Here is a 20,243-nt window from a genome sequence, read left to right as displayed (position 1 = left end):
AGAAGGAGGGGGGAAGAGGCGGCAGAGGATTCAGCCTCAGGCGAGTCACGGAGAGAGGGAACCCAGGGGGGCAGGAAGACCCTGCGGAAAAGAAAGGAGAGGAAGAGGTGGTCTAGAGCCAGGCTATTAAGTTGGTGTGGAAGAGGGGAGGAGTCAGAGGGGACTTCAGCGGTCTAACGTGACAGACGTACGGCCACGATGCTGAACTGTACGAGAAGCAGAAATCTTCAATAAACTTTTCCTGTAAATAAACTGCAACGGAGTGAGGTCTCTTGTGAGCTGGGACCCGTCCTGGGTGGCCGTGACAGTAAGTCCCCTCTCAGAAAGCAAAAAAATTTTTTTTGCGAAGCTCACGAACGGGAGCAGCCATGAGCGCTGAGGAGCAGCTGGTTGCACTGCGGGATCAGGTTACCGCTCTCACATCGGCAGTCATTGCTTCGCAGAAGAAGAATGACGACTTGGAGAAGACGTGCCAGGATTTGCAGGCAAGGTGGGAACACGCGGACAGGGCGGGGGCCCCAGGTTCCAGAGCGGAGGGCATTGCGCTTGGACGGAGGGGGGGTGCCCTGGTTCCGCATTTTAATGGCAACTTGCAAGACTATCCCAATTTCAGAGCGGACGTCGTATATGCACTGCATTTACTCCGTCACGATTTTAAAGATGAGGAGGAGAAAGTGGGGTTCATTGTTTCGCACCTGCATGGGGAGGCCAGGGCTTGGCTACGCAATCTGTGGCGCGAAGATGGACCGGCCCGTCGCAATTCAACTGCGTTCATCAAAGCGATGGATTCTTGTTTTCAATCCTCTGTGGATGTGGACATTGCGCGCCGTCAAATGCACGGGCTGAGGCAGGGGAAAGCGACTGTGCGCCAATACCACTCTAAATTTTTTGCATTGCTCACCGCCTTAGATTGGCCAAAGGACAGTAAGCCGGTCAGAGATCTTTTTTGGGAGGGATTGAGCCCCCCCATCAAGGATGAGATCGCTAGGGGGGACAGACCCCAGACCCTAGAAGACGTGGTGCACCGGGCTTTAGCTATTGGAATTCGACATGAGGGACGTCCGTGGCACGAGGAGGACGGGCCCCAAGCGCGTGCGCAAGCGAGGACTCTCCCTTTTGTGCACAGGGATTTCAGCCGTGCGCACCCCTCGCCAATGGGGAAGGACAGCGAGGAGCCAATGGAGATTGGTGGTGCTAGGGCTCAGAAGCCATCCCAGAGCCCTGTCCCTGGTGCAGCCAAAGCGAAGCCTCCTAGAGGAACCAGGAAGTGTTACATCTGTGACAGTGCGCACCATATGGCGAAAGAGTGCCCCCAGAGGCTCCAGAAGCACACTGCAGCACTGGCAACTGTAACAGCAGAGGTGCAACCAGGGGAGCAGCTTCAGGGAAACGACAGTGCCTGGCTGGAAGCAGAGCTACTGGGGCTCAGCCAGGCGGATCTGTAGACAAGCCCCCAGCATCACTGCAGAGCGTGGACCCTTTGCCTCCCAGACCGGCAGTTCTGCTCACAGCAACACTCCAGTTGCCTGATGGGGGACTCCTCGAGGTTCCAATAACGATCGATTCGGGAAGCAACGCCGACTTCATGGGACTGCAGTTCGTTAAGCAGCACAACATGGCGCTCCTGCCTGCAACGACGCCTCTAAACGTGGTCACGGTAGACGGCAGGAAGTTGCTGGGGGGGCAAGTGGTGCAGCAAACCCCTCCCATGATGATGCAGATTGGCAACCATCGAGAACTTATTAGTTTCAATGTCACCCACTTATCGGACACACCCATCGTGTTAGGCATGAGTTGGCTGGAGAGGCACAGTCCCGCGGTTGCGTGGTACCAGCGGCAGATCACCTTTTGTTCATCGTATTGTGCTCAGCATTGCTTTCAGACCGATCAGGGAGGAGAAGCCGAGCAGCAGTTGCATCTGGGTATGGTGCAAACAGTGCCTCACAAGTACCAGGACTTCTTGGAGGTTTTCTGTGAGAAGGAAGCTGACAAGTTGCCGCCTCACAGACCTTACGACTGCGCGATTGATTTAGTGCCAGGGGCGCAACTGCCTGCTGCCAAGCTGTACTCCATGTCGGAAGACGAGATGCAAGAGCTTCGGGAGTTCATAGACCATAACCTCAAGCGAGGTTTCATCCAGGAATCTAAAGCAGCGGGTGGCAGCCCTGTGTTCTTTGTGAAGAAGAAAAACACGCCCCAAAAAAGGCTTATAGTGGATTACAGGTTCATAAACAGCTTGACTAAGCCCAAAGCTTTCCCCATGCCCAAGATTGACGACCTTTTAGCGACCGTCAGGAGGGGCAAGTTTTTCACCAAGCTGGACCTACGTGGAGCTTACAATCTCATCCGCATCCGGAAAGGAGATGAGTGGAAGACCGCCATGTTCACCCCTCTGGGCACATACGAATACAGAGTCATGCCTTTCGGTCTCCAAAATGGCAGCCACGTTTTTCAAGCATTTATGCACCACGTGCTAGCAGGTCTCCTCTACAAGAAGTGTGTCTGCTTTCTCGACGATATCCTGATTTTCTCGGAATCGCCGGAGGATCACGATAAGGACGTGAGGGAGGTCCTGCAGAGGCTGAAGGACCACAGGCTGTACGCCAAGTTGGAAAAATGCCAGTTTGATGTCAGAGAGGTTGATTTCCTTGGCTACAAGTTGTCCGACGAGGGACTGGCCATGGACAGGGCTAAGGTTCAAGCGCTGTTGGACTGGAAAAGCCCTCGAAATCGGAAAGAGGTCCAGAGGTTCATCGGCTTTGCCAATTTTTACCGCAAGTTTATTAAAGGTTTTGCGAACGCGACGGCGGCTATCACTGACACCCTCAGTTCCAAGAAGAAGAAGTTCGTCTGGACCGAACAAGCGGAGCGGTCCTTCCGGACGCTTAAAGGTCTTTTCGCCTCCGAAGAGCAGCTGCTCCACGTGAATCCCGGCAGACCCATGCGGGTAGAGACCGATGCGTCAGACAGAGCGGTTGGGGCCGTTCTTTTGCAAGAGGATTCACAAGGCAACTGGAGACCGGGTGCGTTCTACTCCCGGAAGCTCAGCAAGACGGAGCGCAATTATACCATATGGGACAGGGAGTTGTTGGCCATTCATGCAGCTTTCAAAGCGTGGCGACACTTCTTAATAGGAGCCAAGCACACGGTGCAAGTCCGCACGGATCACAAGAACTTAGAGTATTGGCGGACGGCTAAGTTACAGACCCAGCGACACATGCGCTGGGCGGAGTTCTTTGCGGATTTCGACTTCAAAATAGAATACATCCCAGGAGACTCCAATGTTATTGCAGACGCGCTGTCCCGAAAGCCGCAATACTTGGAGGAAGCAGCTCCAATCGCAGCAAAGCACATTTTCGCACCGCAGGCGTGGACGTGCGCTACCATCGCAGTCGACCTGGACGCGGTGCGACGCGCGTTGCAAAGGGATCAGTTTGCACAGTCCAAGATGGAGGAGCTACGCGGAGGGTCGCGAGACAACGATGAGTTTCAATTGCAAGATGGACTTTTGACTCGTAAGGGTGCCCTTTACGTGCCCACCGACGAGCTTCGAGCCAAGGTTCTGCAACAATTGCATGACGCCCCTAGTGCAGGCCATTTCGGCAAAGAGAAGACGATGGAGTTGGTGGCTAGAGACTTTTGGTGGCCCCAGATGAGAGGAGAGGTGGCGGACTACGTCGCCAGGTGTGATATCTGCCAGAGGTCCAAACCAGTGCACCAGAAGCAGGCGGGATTGCTAGAACCGCTGGAGACACCGCAGCAACCGTGGGAGAGGGTAGCGTTGGACTTTGTTACAGACCTGCCCAGCTCCAGAGGTAAGACGGCGGTGTTAGTGGTGGTGGACTTGTTCACCAAGATGGCGCACTTCATCCCTTGTGCCAAGGTGGCGACGGCAGAACAGACCGCAAAGCTCTTCATCGATCACGTCTTCAGAGTGCATGGACTTCCGCAGTCCGTCTTGTCCGACAGGGGGCGCCAGTTTGTTTCCACTTTCTGGCGAAAGCTTCTGGGCATCTTGCACGTCAAAATCAACCTGACATCGGCGAGGCATCCACAAACCAACGGTCAAGCGGAGAGGGTCAACGCGATCATGCAGCAGTACCTGCGGTGCTACGCCAACCAGCGACCTGCGGCGTGGGTGGACTATCTGCCGATGGCTGAATTCGCCTACAACAACACGAAACACGCATCCACCGGGGTGACGCCTTTCTTCGCGAACAATGGCCGTCATCCCAGGACCTTCCCGAGATTTGCGGCACCAGGAGGGGGGGGGCCTCAAGATGCCGACCAGTTTGCAGCGGAGTTGCAAGAGGTGCACGAGGAGCTGCGGAGACATTTGGAGCTGGCAAAACAGGCGTATAAGGTGCAGGCCGATAAGCACAGGAGGGCGGGAGAGGACATCCAGGTTGGGGACTGGGTGTGGTTAGCAGCCCACGCGATGCCGGCCAGGTCATTGGCCAAGAAGAAGTTAGGACACAGGCAGCTAGGGCCATATCAAGTTGAGGCTAAGATCAATCCGGTGGCTTTTCGTCTAGCCCTTCCGGAGGGTTCCAGGGTGCACCCGGTCTTTCATAGGTCAGTGCTCACTCCCTACAAAACCCCACACAGGTTTCAAGAGTCAGGAGCACCCCCAGAGCCACGTAGGAGGGCGCCTGAGAGGGGGGAATCGCCAAGACCAGAACCTCTTAACGAGGTCACAGAGATACTGGACTCGAGATGGGGGGAGGAGGGAGTTGAATATTTTCTCGCCAGGGAAGGCACTCCGGCCTCTGCCAATAGCTGGGTGCCGGGTTACGCGTTGGACGAACCCCTGTTGAAGGAGGAGTTCCATGCACTTTTTCCGCACAAGCCCATGCCCGAGGAGTATTTTGATGATTGGCTTTTCACGCCCACTTTGTCGGACAGCACGTTCGAGGGTTTCTCCTCGCCCGAGGGCCATACGCCCGAAACAAGCCCGACCAGGGATCCGAGACTGGGGGGGGAGGAGACAGGCCCTTGTTGGTGGGTGGATCAGCCAAGGGAGGCATGGAGTCAGAGATGGATGGTAGGTCCTTGGCAGGCAGCGCCAGGAGAAGCAGTGATGGAGGAAGAGACTGTGATGTCTTTGGGTGGGGAACCCGAGTTCGAACACACATATACGGAGCTGCCAGAGGAGAACGTTGAAGTGGACAACCTGTATCCTGAACCGACCCCGGAAGAACCACGTTTTCCTCAACCTGCACCCGGCGAGCGGGAGGGGGGAAGGGGGGGCTTCGAGGGGGGGATGGATGTCAGGGTTTCTGGGAGAGAGGAGGAGATGACAGAGGAGACGGAGAGCGAGTGGGAGGAGGGGCAGAAGGATGAGGAAGAAGATGACGGAATTCTAAGGGAATCCACGAGTCTGAGCAGCGAGTCAGAGGACTCTCAAAAGGGGGTTACCTTAATCAAGCAAAAGGGAGGAGAAGGGAGAAGCGGAGAGGAGCCCAGTGGAAGACAGACGCAGCAAGAGGCGTCTCAGCTGGAACGGAGTAAAGGGGGTGGAGTCGTCAGCCTCTCGGAGGGAGCAGGATTAGGAGAGAACAGAGAAAGGGGGTTGGAGCAAGGTGTTCAGCCGGAAAGGGTGGAGAGCAGAACAAAGGGTGGTGTAGCGGTCGAAAGAAAGGTCAGGAGCAACGTACGCGCGCCAAGTTCAAACGTAGAGGCGCGCGGAAGTGGAGAGAGCTCAGGGGAGGAGCCCGGCCCCAAAGCCAGAAGGAGGGGGGAAGAGGCGGCAGAGGATTCAGCCTCAGGCGAGTCACGGAGAGAGGGAACCCAGGGGGGCAGGAAGACCCTGCGGAAAAGAAAGGAGAGGAAGAGGTGGTCTAGAGCCAGGCTATTAAGTTGGTGTGGAAGAGGGGAGGAGTCAGAGGGGACTTCAGCGGTCTAACGTGACAGACGTACGGCCACGATGCTGAACTGTACGAGAAGCAGAAATCTTCAATAAACTTTTCCTGTAAATAAACTGCAACGGAGTGAGGTCTCTTGTGAGCTGGGACCCGTCCTGGGTGGCCGTGACACCACACTTGAAATTAAATGGTGCAACATGTAAATATGAAACCTTTATAATAAAATGATACAGATGACATAGAAGTATATAAAAAATAGTTAGCAGGATGAATAATTCACTAACTATTGCATGGTATAAGTCGCTAACTAATGTGCGTTGCCTGCCATTTAATAGTGGATATATCTGAAGAAATATGGAAATTGGAATAGTTTAATAACTTTCTATATGAAAGATGATGAGACTGCCTAAATGATTAAAAGGGAGATATGTTATAATGAACTAAAGCCACTCGAGTGTAAGGTAATTTTAATTCAAACCTCCATCTGCTTATGTATAATTAAGACTCATTTAACAAGTTAATGCCTAACAGAGAGAACTGATAAGTTTGGTATTAAAGAGCTTAAGAGAAGTAAATTAAACTGTCGAGTTGGAGGAGCTCTCATTTTAATTTCCTACACCTGAACCTCAACCAAATCTTCTAAGGGGGCATTTCTTGACTCTGCCTAGGCAGCCAAGAAGTAAACCTGAAAAGAACATAAGGGAACTAAAGCCAACTCTCTTTTTTGAATTCTTGATACCAGGGTCTTGTTCGGGAGGCTGAGGGAATTTTTGCCAACATGAATATTTATTTAGCCCAAACTGCTCACTACCATAGCATCTATATGACATTAAGAAGATACTTTGCATGCTGTCAAAATATTTATGCATTGCAGATCTTGCCAGAGGGGTTAAATAAGCTAAAAAATATGGATTTCTTTGAAGTGCAAAAAAAGGAAAAAAGAAGCAGGAGATTTTGAATTCTATGATATTCCCACTGCCTAAGTTTATTTTGTTCTTTCCACATACATCAAGGAAGTCCAGCAGTTAAATCCATGGCTCTTTTCCCATTTCTATTATACAATTTTAATTATCACATTTTGTTTAAATTATATTTTCTTTTGAATCTACTGTAGGGATGGGCATTTCTTAAAAATCACCCTACTGCTTTAAGTTCTCCCCACCTTTTAAAGTTGTCAGCACAGCCAGCCTTGCAGCTAGCACTGAACGTGTCTTTTGAAAAGTATTTGCAAAGCAGGTCTGAGCCTTCACTGCTGGTTTGTTATCTCTGCCTGAATTAAGACAAAAGATCCAGTTGCTGACAAGCGGATGCAGCAAAATGAAAGGACTGCAAAGTCTGCATGGTTAAATAATACTTGCAGGTTCTTAAGTGTTGGTTAAATAATGGTTTAATAATACTTGCAGGTTCTTAGGTGTTGGCTCTGCCTAGGGCCGATAAAGATTCATAGGGATGAGTAGAGTTTGCCCCTGGAATAAAGCCATAAGAAACATGTTGGGGGGGGGTTAAACAAGCAACAGCTTTATTTAACTACTAGGCGCTGTTACCTCTGCTCATGTCGCTCACCAACCCCATCCTGCTTTGCACTTTCTTACTCAGCAGCCTGCAATGCTGCTGAGATGAAAATGGCAGCCCTGATAACACAGCAGCAACTGAGCAGTATGGTTGAGCAGGGGGCTGTTGTGGCCTGCCCTGGCTATTCCTCTGCTGCATGTCTGGTCCGGCCACCTGTGCCACTTCCTCGCTTGTCCGCCTGCCTGCCTGCTGTTTCTGTCATCAGGCTGCAGTTGGTGTGGCCACCTATCACAGACCCTCCAAGTGCCCCTATTTTCAGGGACACTCCTGGATGTACAGAAGCTGTCCTGGTTTCTTGATTTGATCCCACAGCGTCTGACTTTTCCTTAAAGGTAAAGGTAAAGGGACCCCTGACCATTAGGTCCACTCATGGCCGACTCTGGGGTTGCGGCGCTCATCTCGCTTTATTGGCAGAGGGAGCCGGTGTACAGCTTCTGGGTCATGTGGCCAGCATGACTAAGCCACTTCTGGCGAACCAGAGCAGCGCACGGAAACGCCGTTTACCTTCCCACCGGAGCGGTACCTATTTATCTACTTGCACTTTGACGTGCTTTCGAACTGCTAGGTTGGCAGGAGCTGGGACAGAGTAATGGGAGCTCACCCTGTCACGGGGATTCGAACCGCCAACCTTCTGATCAGCAAGTCCTAGGCTCCCTATTTTCACTGGAAAAATGTTGGAGGGTATGGAGTTAGGCGACCCCTGAGCCAAGGAGATAAGTAACCATACAACCTTTAGAAGACATATGAAGGCAGCCCTGTATAGGGAAGTTTTTTTTTATAAAAAATGTTTAATGTTTTATTATGTTTTTATGTATGTTGGTGGTTGGTGGTTTCACACAGAATCCCCAAATATAAGTGTCTATAGCACCCTGTGTTAACATGCCTCAGGCAGCAAAATGTGGCTTTGCAGGTATTAATGGAGTTAGTGCCTCCTATTCTCAGCTGTTGCCCAAGTGAGACTGGCATTGAATATCGCTGATGAGAGCACCAGAAGATCCGTAAGAGATGTGCTTTCCCTTGTCTGTCCTCCATGGCAGGTCGTCCACCACAAAAGCAATGCAGTTTCTGAAAGCCAAGCTAGACTGCATCCAGATAATCTATCACATACATGCTAAGTGATGCTTATAGGAAGCCATTCGCAATCTCATGGGCCTATTCTACTAGTCTTCTTTGACTATAAGTTGTTAGATATGATGGGCAAGGTCTGAACATGCAGATGGCAATTTGCGCTGCTCCAGCCACCCTAGTCATATCCATGGGATGCATAAACAGCTTTAAAACATGTAGTTTAGCTTTAAAATATGGAGATCTAATCCTCATAATACTTTTTTCTCTTCAGCATAAATTTAAGGCTTCAGTCTGAAGTATGGCAAATTTTAAAATTCTGGGTCCAATTATTTTAGCTTTACTGTTAGCAAAGGTTATTAAACGTGCTATTAATAATAAGAATAGTAAGTAGATACACTTCTTTACCATGCTCTGCAGTCCCAAAAGCTCCCAGAACAGTTTTCAGATCAATTAAAAAAAGTCAGGTTTACAATCTAAAAGACATGACGAAAAGCAAACAAAGTAGGAAAAAGGGCTGTGTACCCGCTGGGATGCGGGTGGCGCTGTGGGTTAAACCACAGAGCCTAGGACTTGCCGATAGGAAGGTCAGTGGTTTGAATCCCTGCAATGGGGTGAGCCCCTATTCCTCGGTCCCTGCTCCTGCCAACCTAGCAGTTTGAAAGCACGTCAAAGTGCAAGTAGATAAATAGGTACCACTCCAGCAGGAAAGTAATTGGCGTTTCCATGCGCTGCTCTGGTTCGCCAGTAGCAGCTTAGTCATGCTGGCCACATGACCCAGAAGCTGTACGCTGGCTCCCTTGGCCAATAAAGCGAGATGAGCGCCGCAACCCCAGAGTCAGCCACGACTGGACCTAATGGTCAGGGGTCCCTTTACCTTTACACATCATACATTTAATGGACATGAATCCCTTCAAAGAATCCTGGGAATTAGTTTGTTGAGGGAATTGTAGCGATATGGGGGATAAACTACAGTTCCCAGGATTCTTGTGCTTTCAATATATGGTATGTATGCAGCCAGGCATGGGAAGGGAAAATGCAAGCAGAGATAAAAATGCACCAGCTGTTCTTATAATAATGGACCAGGAACAGTTTGCATAGCCTCTCTAAGCTGGCCCAAGACATTTTGTGATGTGAAGCAAAGAACAAGTTTCCTGCTCTCCCCAATTCCATGTACAGAAGCCCACTGGGTTGGCTGTTGAATCTTCCTTCTACCTTGGCAGCAAGGTATAATTATGCAGTGCAGGGCTAGTTTGAGAGGTGCACAACAGGCCAGTGGCTTACATATAGCTCTAAGGGCAAACAGCTGTGTGTTTGTATGCTGCTCACCATCATCTGCTGCCTGAGGCACATGTCTCATTTCGCCTGGTGGCAGAGCTGTTCGTATAGCCTGATGGAATAGCTGCTGCTAGGTGACAGTCGAGGGAGATCCAAAGGCAGCTGGTCTCTCAACAGAGCTAGTCCTACATCTTTAGAAACAGAAACCGGAGAGCAATACCAAGAAGCGGCCTCCATGGCCTAAGTCTGCAACTTCAGACAGTTATTAATCAGGTACTTTCATTTCATCCAGATGGAGCCTGAAACATGCTGTGTCTGCATGTTTCTTTGCTCTTTGGCAAGAGTTTGGGGTCTCTGAACAGGGATTTTTAATATTTTTTTTTACTATAAAAAACCTAACCCCCTTAATTGCTGAAAATATAATATTCCTCAAATGAGAAATAAAAATCTGTTTTTTGTTAACTACATGAAATGAAGAGCGTTTAACTTGGCAATCAATTGTCTTCATCTAAGAGATATTAATGAGACCCCTTCCCAACATGCTGGGCTTAAAGCAACTGCCTTCTTTTGCTATAGCCCAAATTTTATGTTGCATTTTTTAAAATAAAAAACAACAACAATCAACATTAAATAAATTAGAAGCAGACCAATAAAACCTGCATGACAGAGAACTACTTAACATATATATGTTCTTGATTAGCCAGCTGGAAGGTAAAACCCCAACAAAAATACAAAGTGTAAGAAAAATATTGGCATGAAGATTCCTGCATGAAAAATGCCTTTTGTCTGTGCAAGGCAGTTGTTTTCACCATATAAATGTTGACAAGTAAAAACACACCAGTAAAAGTATCTCAGATTGCTAGTTCTTAGTAGAAAAAAAGTTTCTGGTGAATTTTCCAGTACAATCCTATACATGTCTATGCATACGTTAAGTCTCACTGAATGGGATTACTCCTATGTACATAGGAGAGCAGCAGCTGTGGGAAAAGGCAACTTTCCTGCATGGGATCATTAGGACAGGAATTGAAAATAAACTGCACCTATCATATTGCCATTACACAAAAACTATGGTGCAACTGTACTTGAAATACTATGTGCAGTTCTAATTGAACCACCTAAAAAAGTATATTGAAAACACAACCAAAATGATCAAGGGGATGGAGTAAATGAGGAAAGTTTACAGCATTTGGGACTTTTTAGTTTAGAGCAGGGTTTCCCAAACTTGGGTCTACAGCTGTTTTTGGACAACAACGCCCATCATCAATGCTGACCACTGGCCCCGCTAGCTAAGGATGCTAGGAGTTGTAGTCCAACAACAGCTAGAGACCCAAGTTTGGGAAACCCAGGTTTAGAGAAAAGGCAAGGAAGAGGTGACAGGATAGAAGTTTATAAGATTATGCACAGCATGTAGAAAGTGGATCCAACGAAGCTGAATGTTGGAAGATTCAGGACACATATTTAATATGGAACTCGCTCCAACAGGAGGCAGTGAGGGCCATCAACTTGGATGGCTCTAAAAGAAGATTAGACAAACTGATGGAGGACAAGGCTATCAGTGGCTAGTAGGCACAATGACTAGGCTCTACTTCCACTCACAGAGCGTCTGAGTGCCAGTTGTTGGGAGTTGCAATTAGGCAAGGTGTGGTCAAGGTGCTTGCATCTGGTTGACCACTGTGAGAACATAATACTGTACTAAATGGGCCACTGGCCTGATTCAGCTGTCTTACTTTCTTAGTAGGATTCCATCCTAAGTCTAGCAGGTGGTTTAACGTGGCGGCAGGTGGCTAAGCAGGCAAGCTGCACGTTTAATGTGCATTTTTCATTTTTTTTTTAAAAAAGCATGGACTTAGATGCCTTTGAGTTAAACTCTTGAAATCAGAAAGATGGCTTAGAAGTAAAAGAAGTGCTGCCTCAATATTTTATAATCTTTTTGCTTTGTTTTGTTTTGATCTTAAGACATTAGTAATTCTCTAACAGTAGACCAGAGAACTGACATGTCTTGTGCAGTTTGTTTCAAGGCAATCTTTTCCCAAGCAACTGGTGTCAATTTTTAATGCTGAACACAGCATTTTTAGCATGAAAACCTGTTAAAAGAGAAAAAGACATGACACATTTCATGTTTCCATTGATCTCACAGGGAAAAATAAAAGTGTTTTTTTGCAACCGAAAACCAATTTTCTTCCAGGAAGGGATAGAAGGGGAAAAATTTTTTTAAAAAAATTATTCAACTGGAAAGCATATCACATTATTTCTCCAAACATATCTCAATTACATATTTATGACTATTTATTATCCATCAACATTGCTGAATGAAGTTTTGCCTGGTGTGATAAAAGTTTGCTACAGTTATTTCCTTCATTTTCTGATTGGTTTGGGCTCATTACTTGTACAGGCTGAATATTAAGTCTGCCAATAACAATAGCAGAATTGCATTATTTTATTATGCTTTAGCACTCCTACCTCACTTCTCATTTTTTTCATTAATAAATTAAGGGTTTTAAGACCTAGAAAAACTATATGCACTGTTTCATATATCACACAACAACTGTAGGTTGAGTACTGAGTCCACAATCACCAGAAGCAACAACTGACCCTTTTTCTGATGCAAAACTAACTACTGGGGCTCCTGCCTTAAAATAATCTGCCCAATCCAGCAATATTATAGAAAATCTGCTGAAAAACTGGGAGAGTAAATAAGCATTCATAGGAATGCTCATAAACTAGTTCACATATTTGACATTTTAAGCAGAGTTCTCAAATATCACGTATGCAAGTGGAATTTAAATTAAAATCAAAGGAGCCCTTGATCATTTTTCTTAAAGATAAGAAATAATTTATTTCTCTTCAGTCTTCACAAATACCACATATCACCTAGCTACACAACCAATGCCATTAACATATCACTGAAGAGTTTCTTACCAACACTTTACTTGGACAAAGACAATTGCAATTTAAAAATTACTGTACAATGTGCTGTTGGATAAAATGCAGTTCTTGAGCTTCATGAGGAGATGTGGCATGTGGTTTAGAAACAGACAGAACATACAATGTTAAAAAATTTAAACTGCCAAAAAGCAAGAGTAAGGTAGAAAGGATTTTGTTTTGGCATTGTAGTTTTAGTAAAGTATTAAAAAAGAAATCTAGAGGAAAAGACCCGGTTTTTAACTTCCAGTACATAAAATTGGATACGAAAGTAATCAGTTCCTCCTTTTTAAGTTTTGCTTTTTCCTTAAAATAGAAATCAATATTATGAATATATTGCAGAGTAAAGAAAGACTGCAAAATTACCAGTTAACGAAAATACTATTGTATGAAAAACCAAATGTAAATTTACCAAGTAATTTGCTTACAAAAAAGATCAAACTATAAACAGTCACAAAATATATAAAAAAATGCCACTTTGAACGAGGCAATTGTACTCTACCGAAACTGGTAGTAGACTTTTTTTTTCCAGAATAGACATATTCATACTGTAGTAACCGATAAAAAAGCATTGTGTACTTTTGTGTCGTCCGGAGATTTAGCACCATGTGTCATAAGTTCCTGGATAGTCATCCAGTTGTCCAAGATCTTCTTGTTCCTCTTTTTCATCATCTTTTTGTGACTGAGTTCAATGATGTTAATTTCCTTTTTGCCCTCACTGCTGCTTTGAGGGCTCTCTTTAAGACACTCTAGTCTGCTACGCATCATGTATTCCCGCCGCCGCCTCTGCTCCTTGGCTCGCACCAGGTGCTGCTTCCGTTCCTCTTTGCTCCAGTAACGACCCATCTTCATTTCGCTCATTGTATCATCATCCGTCGTCATCCCGCTGCGCTCCTCTTTAATCTTTAAGGCACGTTCCTTCAGGATTCTGTCTCTTACAGGTCTTTTGGTGATATACCTCGTCCCGTCGCTCCTTATTTTCACTTTCCACTCCATCTTGGGCTCCGCACACTTCTGCGAATCTTTGCACATGTTCACTAGGCTGAGCTGGCTCTGGGCATATTCCACAGCAGATTTCTGCTGTATCAGCTGCATATAGCTTTGATAATGCTTAGCGTGTGCAGGGATATTCCCATACCTGTATGAGGAGCCATGATATGGGGACAAATAAGGAATCTGCTCAGGGCTCTGCCTTTCTTGCTCTGTCGATTTGCTACTTTCTGAAACCGTTTCCTTCTCCTCAACAGAACTGTTTTGTTCAGCAGCTTTGGTTTTGTTTGGCATTGTCTCCCTGCCACCCTGCCTTGAAGACAACTGGTTAGCCACAATGGTACTCCTGAGGTTTTTCCTATTGGTGATGCTAATCATCCGCTGGAGAGAACTATCAGGGGATCGCTCCACATTCAACGGAGTGCTTCTGCAGCTCTCTGCTGTGTTGTAAGCGCTGGAACTGTCTTTGTCCGATTTCTCTGGGTGCTCAATGATGTCGTCCAGTTTCCCCCCTGGAAGGTCTATACTGGTGTTATAATTCCTGAACGTACCACCCTGCAGTGCCCAAATGTCTCCGTACTGGTCTTTCACTTTTTGAAGCCGGTGAGCCTGCATGATGCTCTGACACTCGAGCTCAATGTTCCTCAGTTCCTCATTGAGCAGCTGCAGCTCATGCTCCACCCCGTCCTTTTTCCTTCGGTTGCACTCTATGGTACTGCTTGAGTAATACAAGTCATACTCGCCGTGCTTTCGGATCTTACACTTGAGTTCCAGCAGCTGGCGAAACCTTTCGCAGTCCTCCTCCTGGTTACCAACAAAATCAGACTCAATGTATTCCCCAGACACTACGCTCTTGTTGCACTGGAGCTCGAGGCTTCCCAGAGTGTCCGGGCTCTGTCTCGGTTCCTGCTGGGCCTCTGGGGTCGGCTTGTTCTGCTCTTCTGGTGCGTTTTCTTGCTCTGAGCTCTCGTCATTGCGCTGGCTTTCGTCGGTGGGGCCCACTCCACTGTCTTTCTCGTTGTTGTTAGATGATGAGGTAGCAGTATCTGTTGTGCCGTCTTCCTCTTCATGCTTTTTGGGCTAGAAAATAAAAACAGCCCACAATTAATCTTTATCACAGGTATTAAATTAAATAACTTAAATCAAGTTCTCTTCTCTGTAGTCACACCCACCCTGTGAAACGTTCTCCCATCAGATGTCAAACAGATAAACAACTACAAAACTTTCTGAAGACATGTGAAGGCAGCCCTGTATAGTGATTTTTTTAAAAAATGTTTTATTGTGTTTTTATAAATGCTAGTGCCCGGGGTAACCCAGTCAGAAGGGTGGGGTACAAATGAATAAAATTATTATTATTATTATTATTATTATTATTATTATTATTATCATCATCATCATCATCATCATCATCATCATCACACTGCTGGCGGCACCTGCATACTTGTGGAAATGAACATGCTCATGTGCAAAAGGGGGAGAGAGTTTTGAATTTGGAACAGGAACAACTGCATTCGAACCCTGGCTCTGTTATGGATTTACTGATGTGACCTCAGACAAATCACATTGTCTTAGCCTTTGTTCTTCTTTCTGTATAGCATGTGAATAATAGCAATCTAAGTTAAAGAGTTGCTACGATGACCAAAAAGCCCCCCAACTGATTGACATGTACATTTCCATCAACATGTCCTGAATGCAGCCCTTCAGACCACTTCTCCAAGCCACTCCTAAAACCACACTCCCTCTTCCCAGGCCAAAGCCCTCACCAGCCCTGCTCCATGGCCTCCTTTAATGCTGCCAACTTGCTACAGGGCCTAGTCCAAAGTGTTTGTACTAACAAATAAGACCTATACAGCTCAGGATTAGGTTACTTAACAGGCCACCTTTTGCTTTATAAAGCCCAGTATCTGCAATCTGCAGAAGAGCTTCTTCTGCAAGTTCCAAACAGAAGCCTGCTGTACAGTAATACAACAGTTTACAAGGCCAGTGGGGTATGGGGGAAAATCACCCCATCATAGAATATTGTAGGTGGATAGTATTTTCTGTGCTAGTTACTATCAGGGCTTTTTTTCCAACCAGAACTTGCTGGAACTCAGTTCCGGCACCATTGCCATTCTAAGAGAAGAGGAAGGTGTTCATGGTGAGTTCCGGTACCTCTTTTTCTAGAAAAATAGCACTAGTTGCTGTGTTTTATTATAATAACATATATAAACATATTTTTTCTACTCTATCAACCACTCTGGGAACATAAATAACTACAGGGCATACTGTCACTGAGAAGAAAACTGTGCTAGCAGATATTTGAACTTGGATGTGCATTCAGTGCATGTTCATGTTCTGTATATTCCTCTCTCCACTTAGCTTGTGCAAGACTGCATATCCAGCTGCCAAATATATATACATTTACATATACGTACGTACATGCATGCATGTGTGTGTCTATATTGCACTGGCAGAATAAAAGCCAAGAAAGGTTTGCAATAACCTGTACCAGCCAAACATCAACAACAACCCTTAACAGAAATTGACCCTGGTGGATTACCACCGCCTTATCCCTATTGATGAATTTCAAATTATACTAGGAATGCCATCCACAGTGATGGGAATACTATTTGTACCTTGGGTGCTATTATAACAGATATTTGTGTTCACACTGGCTCTGTACCAGCAGAAACTGGCACCACGGTGTGCTTTGCTGAGAAGCACGTCTATTTCAAATGCTAGCTATAATTGTGGCATGCAGTTGGCAGTAATTCTGTATAGCTGACTCGGGTGTCATAGGCTGAGGGCCCAAGAAGGTAGTTTGTCTGCCAAATTTGTAGAGGATGTATTTCTCATTGGTGGTTGCTAGTCCAGATAATGTGTTTTTTACACACACACACACACACACACACACACACACACACACACACACACAAACGGGAGGTATCTTTTGCTCTCATCTGCTGCACTCCTAATGATTTTGTAGAAAATTGCTAATAGAGGTTCTCCATTTCGAATATACCAGTAAGGGGATTATATGTGTCACTGTATTTTCCCTCGGAAAACATCTAGTTAAACTCTAGTCTCCCATATAGTTAAAACAAAATGGTCTGCCTTCTTTGGCCATTATGTCAAACATTTTTGTGGATCCCTTTTAACTCACCCTCCATTAACTGCACCTATTTATTTCACCTCTAATGCTAACAGCATTATGTGTCAGAGCAGTGAAGAGGGGCATGTTTTCTCCCACTTGGCCCACCACAACTAAATAGTAAAGTCATTTTGTCCCATTTCCCTTACACAATTTTCATCCAAAGTGCGCGTAGTCTATTTACAATAAATCTAAGTGCACACAGCACCAGGCAAATGTGCTTTCTCCTTTAAGAGAGGTGTAATTACACAATTAAGCATAATGACTAGTAATAATAAAACACGATGTGGGAAAATATAGGGTACGCATAACAGGAAACAAAACTCTATGAGGCTACACTGTTAGTAATTGCTATTTTCCCTCTACCTAGACAGACAATGATGGACAAGGCAGGGGAATTAGTGACATACACATAAAGCCTCATTATTACCTTCAAGAGCACAAGCCTACCAGCTAGTCTTTTATGCACAGTTGTTAGAATAAATTGATGCCAATAGGTCACAACAGTTAGAATAAAAGCAATTAAAGTGTGTTGGAGTGTAAACTAAACTAAAAATGAAATCAGAAAGTTGACGGAAGGGTCTACCTGGCCAGTTCTGAGCCACTGCATTGATGCCTTAGTGTGTCTGTCATTAGGATTCTCAATGAGTGCTTGACAGATACCCATGTGTTTGCTGATATTATAGCTGAGCTATAATTCTAATGTTTTCTCCCATGTTGTCCAATTTTCAGCAAGCAAGAGTGTTAAAGTTTCTAAAATGAGAATGGTAGAATCTAAAGTTTGCCTTAAGACATGGCCTTTGGCCTGTTTTCCACTATGAGGAATACTCTATGCGTATGATATATCTGTAAGTTCTAGGGCTCAGCCTTGATATTAGCCTGTTGGAGACTTGTCCCACACTGACCCACAGTTGTCTATTATACATAAGACTCTCTCCCTCCAGATGTCTCAATTCATAGTTGTTGATTCTATACTGTGACTACATTTTGAAGTCAACAATTAATGAAAAGATCCAGATGAAATCTGCCGTATAGATCCTAGACCCACCACAACCATTGCTCAGCTTGAACTTGATACATCAGAGGCAACTTGTTAAATACCTGTCACTCTTTGGGTTTAAAAGTAGGTGTGTTCCACATTGCACTGACCCACACTGCTCATTCCCTGGCAGAGACAAACATCGGCAGCCATACCAACATATGCAGAAAAAAAGATTCCTCTGTGCTGCTAACTTCACGTCTGGCATCTATCACAATATAGAGCAGGGGTTGGTAACCTGGGGCCCCAAAGACCAAACGTGGGCCTTGTCCTAATTTAATGGGGACGAGGAGACTGGAAACACAGGAGAGTAGGAGAGGAAAAAGGAAAAAAGGGTCAATGGAAGGTGGTGTGTGTGTCATGGGGGTAGCTCCTCCATGCAAGTGGCCAGCCTTGACCTCTGAAAAGAGTGGGTTCTCCCTTCCCTGGCAGGCTGCTGGGCATGATCTGCACAGTTTTGCCCTGCCCATCACTGCTATGTAGTCCCCAACAGATGACCTCTGAGGGAATGCTGCCCTCAGAGGGGGGGAAAGGGGTTATCCCAGCCCTGATTCTGTTTCTTGTGCTGGGCAAGATACAGTTTTCCTGAATTTCCTCACAAACATGCTATGACCAGCAGTTGAGGGAGCTGCCTTTTAAAAAGGCATTGTTAACTTCAACTACATTTAAAAAAAACAACAACCCTGTTGCCAAGGGGTGTAAAAAGAACAACAGAGTAAATGTGCAGTTAAGGTCTGCCTCTTAACTGGCAAGCATTGGTGTGAATGTGACGCAGTAAGATTGAATAACAAGAGCTATGTCTTACAGCGTAACCGGTTGATTCCTTTCTTTGTTCAAAATGAACAATTTCAGCACAGAACATGTCGTATTAATTGTTCTTTATGGGTGCAAATCTCAATGCTTCATGTCACTAATTAACCTGCATTATGAAGGTTTGTGGGAGAATGCAGAACTGAAAGAGAAAAAGTGCCTTTGATTAAGCTAATAGGATTTGGGTGAACTGACTCTAATTCAGCAGTATTTATTACCACTGAGAAGACATGAGCTAGTCCCACCACTGCCTTTATTAATCTCTATGCAGGATCTTTCAAGAAGATTAAAAGCACTACACGATCACTAGCCAGTCTTCAGCGTCATTTTATTTAGCTTGTTTACTCTGTTCTATAGCCTCAAGAAGCTCTAAAATGGCTTGCAAAATATTCTCCCAATAAAATCTAATTCAAGTCCAGTATCGGGAACAACGGCAACCCTGTGCTTATATGGAGCCACATTTACTTTTTCTTCTGCTGCCCTCACCCTTGGTCTTTCCTTGTCCTATATCCCTTGTACCTATGGGACCGCCTCTCCTGGTATGCCCCACAGAGGACCTTAAGGTCCATAAATAGCAACACCCTAGAGGTCCCGGGTCCTAAGGAAGTCGGATTAGCCTCAACCAGGACCAGGGCCTTCTCAACCCTGGCTCCAGCCTGGTGGAACGCTCTGTCTCATGAGACCAGGGCCCTGCAGGATCTGATTTCTTTCCACAGGGCTTGTAAGACAGAGTTGTTCCGCCTGGCCTTTGGCTTGGAGTCAATTTGATTCCCTCCCCCTCTTTCTTTTTTCCTTTCTCCTTCTGTGATAAGGCTGCATTTTAATGTTGTATTTTAATCTTGTTTTTTAAGTTGTATTTCAATCAATTTGTTTTTATTATTGGTTGTTAGCTGCCCTGAGTCCTGTATTGGCTGGGGAGAGCGAGGTATAAATACTTTAAAAATTATTATTATTATTATTATTATTATTTCTCTACTAGGCAAGAGTTCTCATTGAAGACACCAGAGGCAAAGGGAAGGCGACAAGAAACCAAACCTCACTTGGCAAGTCTTCCCATACTGGCACCAGCTCTCACTGAAGACTTCTGAGGCAAAGGAATGGGACCAAACAACTGACACTTGCTCACCCCCCATGATATCCAGGCCTGTGTGTGTGGAAATCAGTCTTGGTTCTGAGGGGGTTTTTTTTGGTGAGATGGTGGAATATATTAGGGGAGATGTGTGCTTAATGGCTGGAGAAATGGAATGCGCAAATGCTGAGTAAAACAAAGAGAAGAAAAATGTTTGTGAATTGGCAGGGCATTGCTTCGGAAGGAGGGGAGTGGGCAAACCAAATTAATCTGGTGGAAAAGGAAAATAATAGGAATGCAAAAATGTATTAAAATCCTGACCTTCCTCCTCCTCACGTTTCGTCTTATACTGCAGATAGACACCCCCCCCCCTCATTTGTCACTATTGGTGGCATGTTAATGGCAACGCTCTACCGAAGCCTAGGAACAAAATTTCTAAATTTATCATTTGATTCCTTGTTTATTAAAAACGTGAACCTAGTAACATTTCAGACTCTATGTTCT

At 45.7% G+C, this 20,243-nt stretch overlaps 1 protein-coding gene and 1 long non-coding RNA gene across 4 annotated transcripts in view; one reads left to right on the top strand and one right to left on the bottom strand.

Annotated features, from left to right (window-relative positions):
* Positions 1 to 20,219, top strand: part of LOC309379671 — a 111,497-nt gene extending 91,278 nt beyond the window's left edge. Inside the window, exon 5 of the long non-coding RNA XR_014172582.1 lies at positions 19,650 to 20,219. This is a non-coding gene — a long non-coding RNA (uncharacterized lncRNA). The remainder of the gene's footprint in view (positions 1 to 19,649) is intronic.
* Positions 12,587 to 20,243, bottom strand: part of PDZRN4 (PDZ domain containing ring finger 4) — a gene marked incomplete at its 5' end in the record, with an annotated part of 217,214 nt that continues 209,557 nt past the window's right edge. For all 3 annotated transcript variants that reach the window (XM_081928955.1, XM_081928957.1, XM_081928956.1), the window contains one exon: positions 12,587 to 14,771. In XM_081928955.1, the coding sequence (XP_081785081.1) occupies positions 13,245 to 14,771 (1,527 nt within the window). In that variant the 3' untranslated portion in view covers positions 12,587 to 13,244. The remainder of the gene's footprint in view (positions 14,772 to 20,243) is intronic.

This window comes from Podarcis melisellensis (genome assembly GCF_964234715.1).
Source record: "Podarcis melisellensis genome assembly, chromosome: 10".
Taxonomy (NCBI): domain Eukaryota; kingdom Metazoa; phylum Chordata; class Lepidosauria; order Squamata; family Lacertidae; genus Podarcis; species Podarcis melisellensis.
This window is presented reverse-complemented; position numbering and strand designations above follow the sequence as displayed.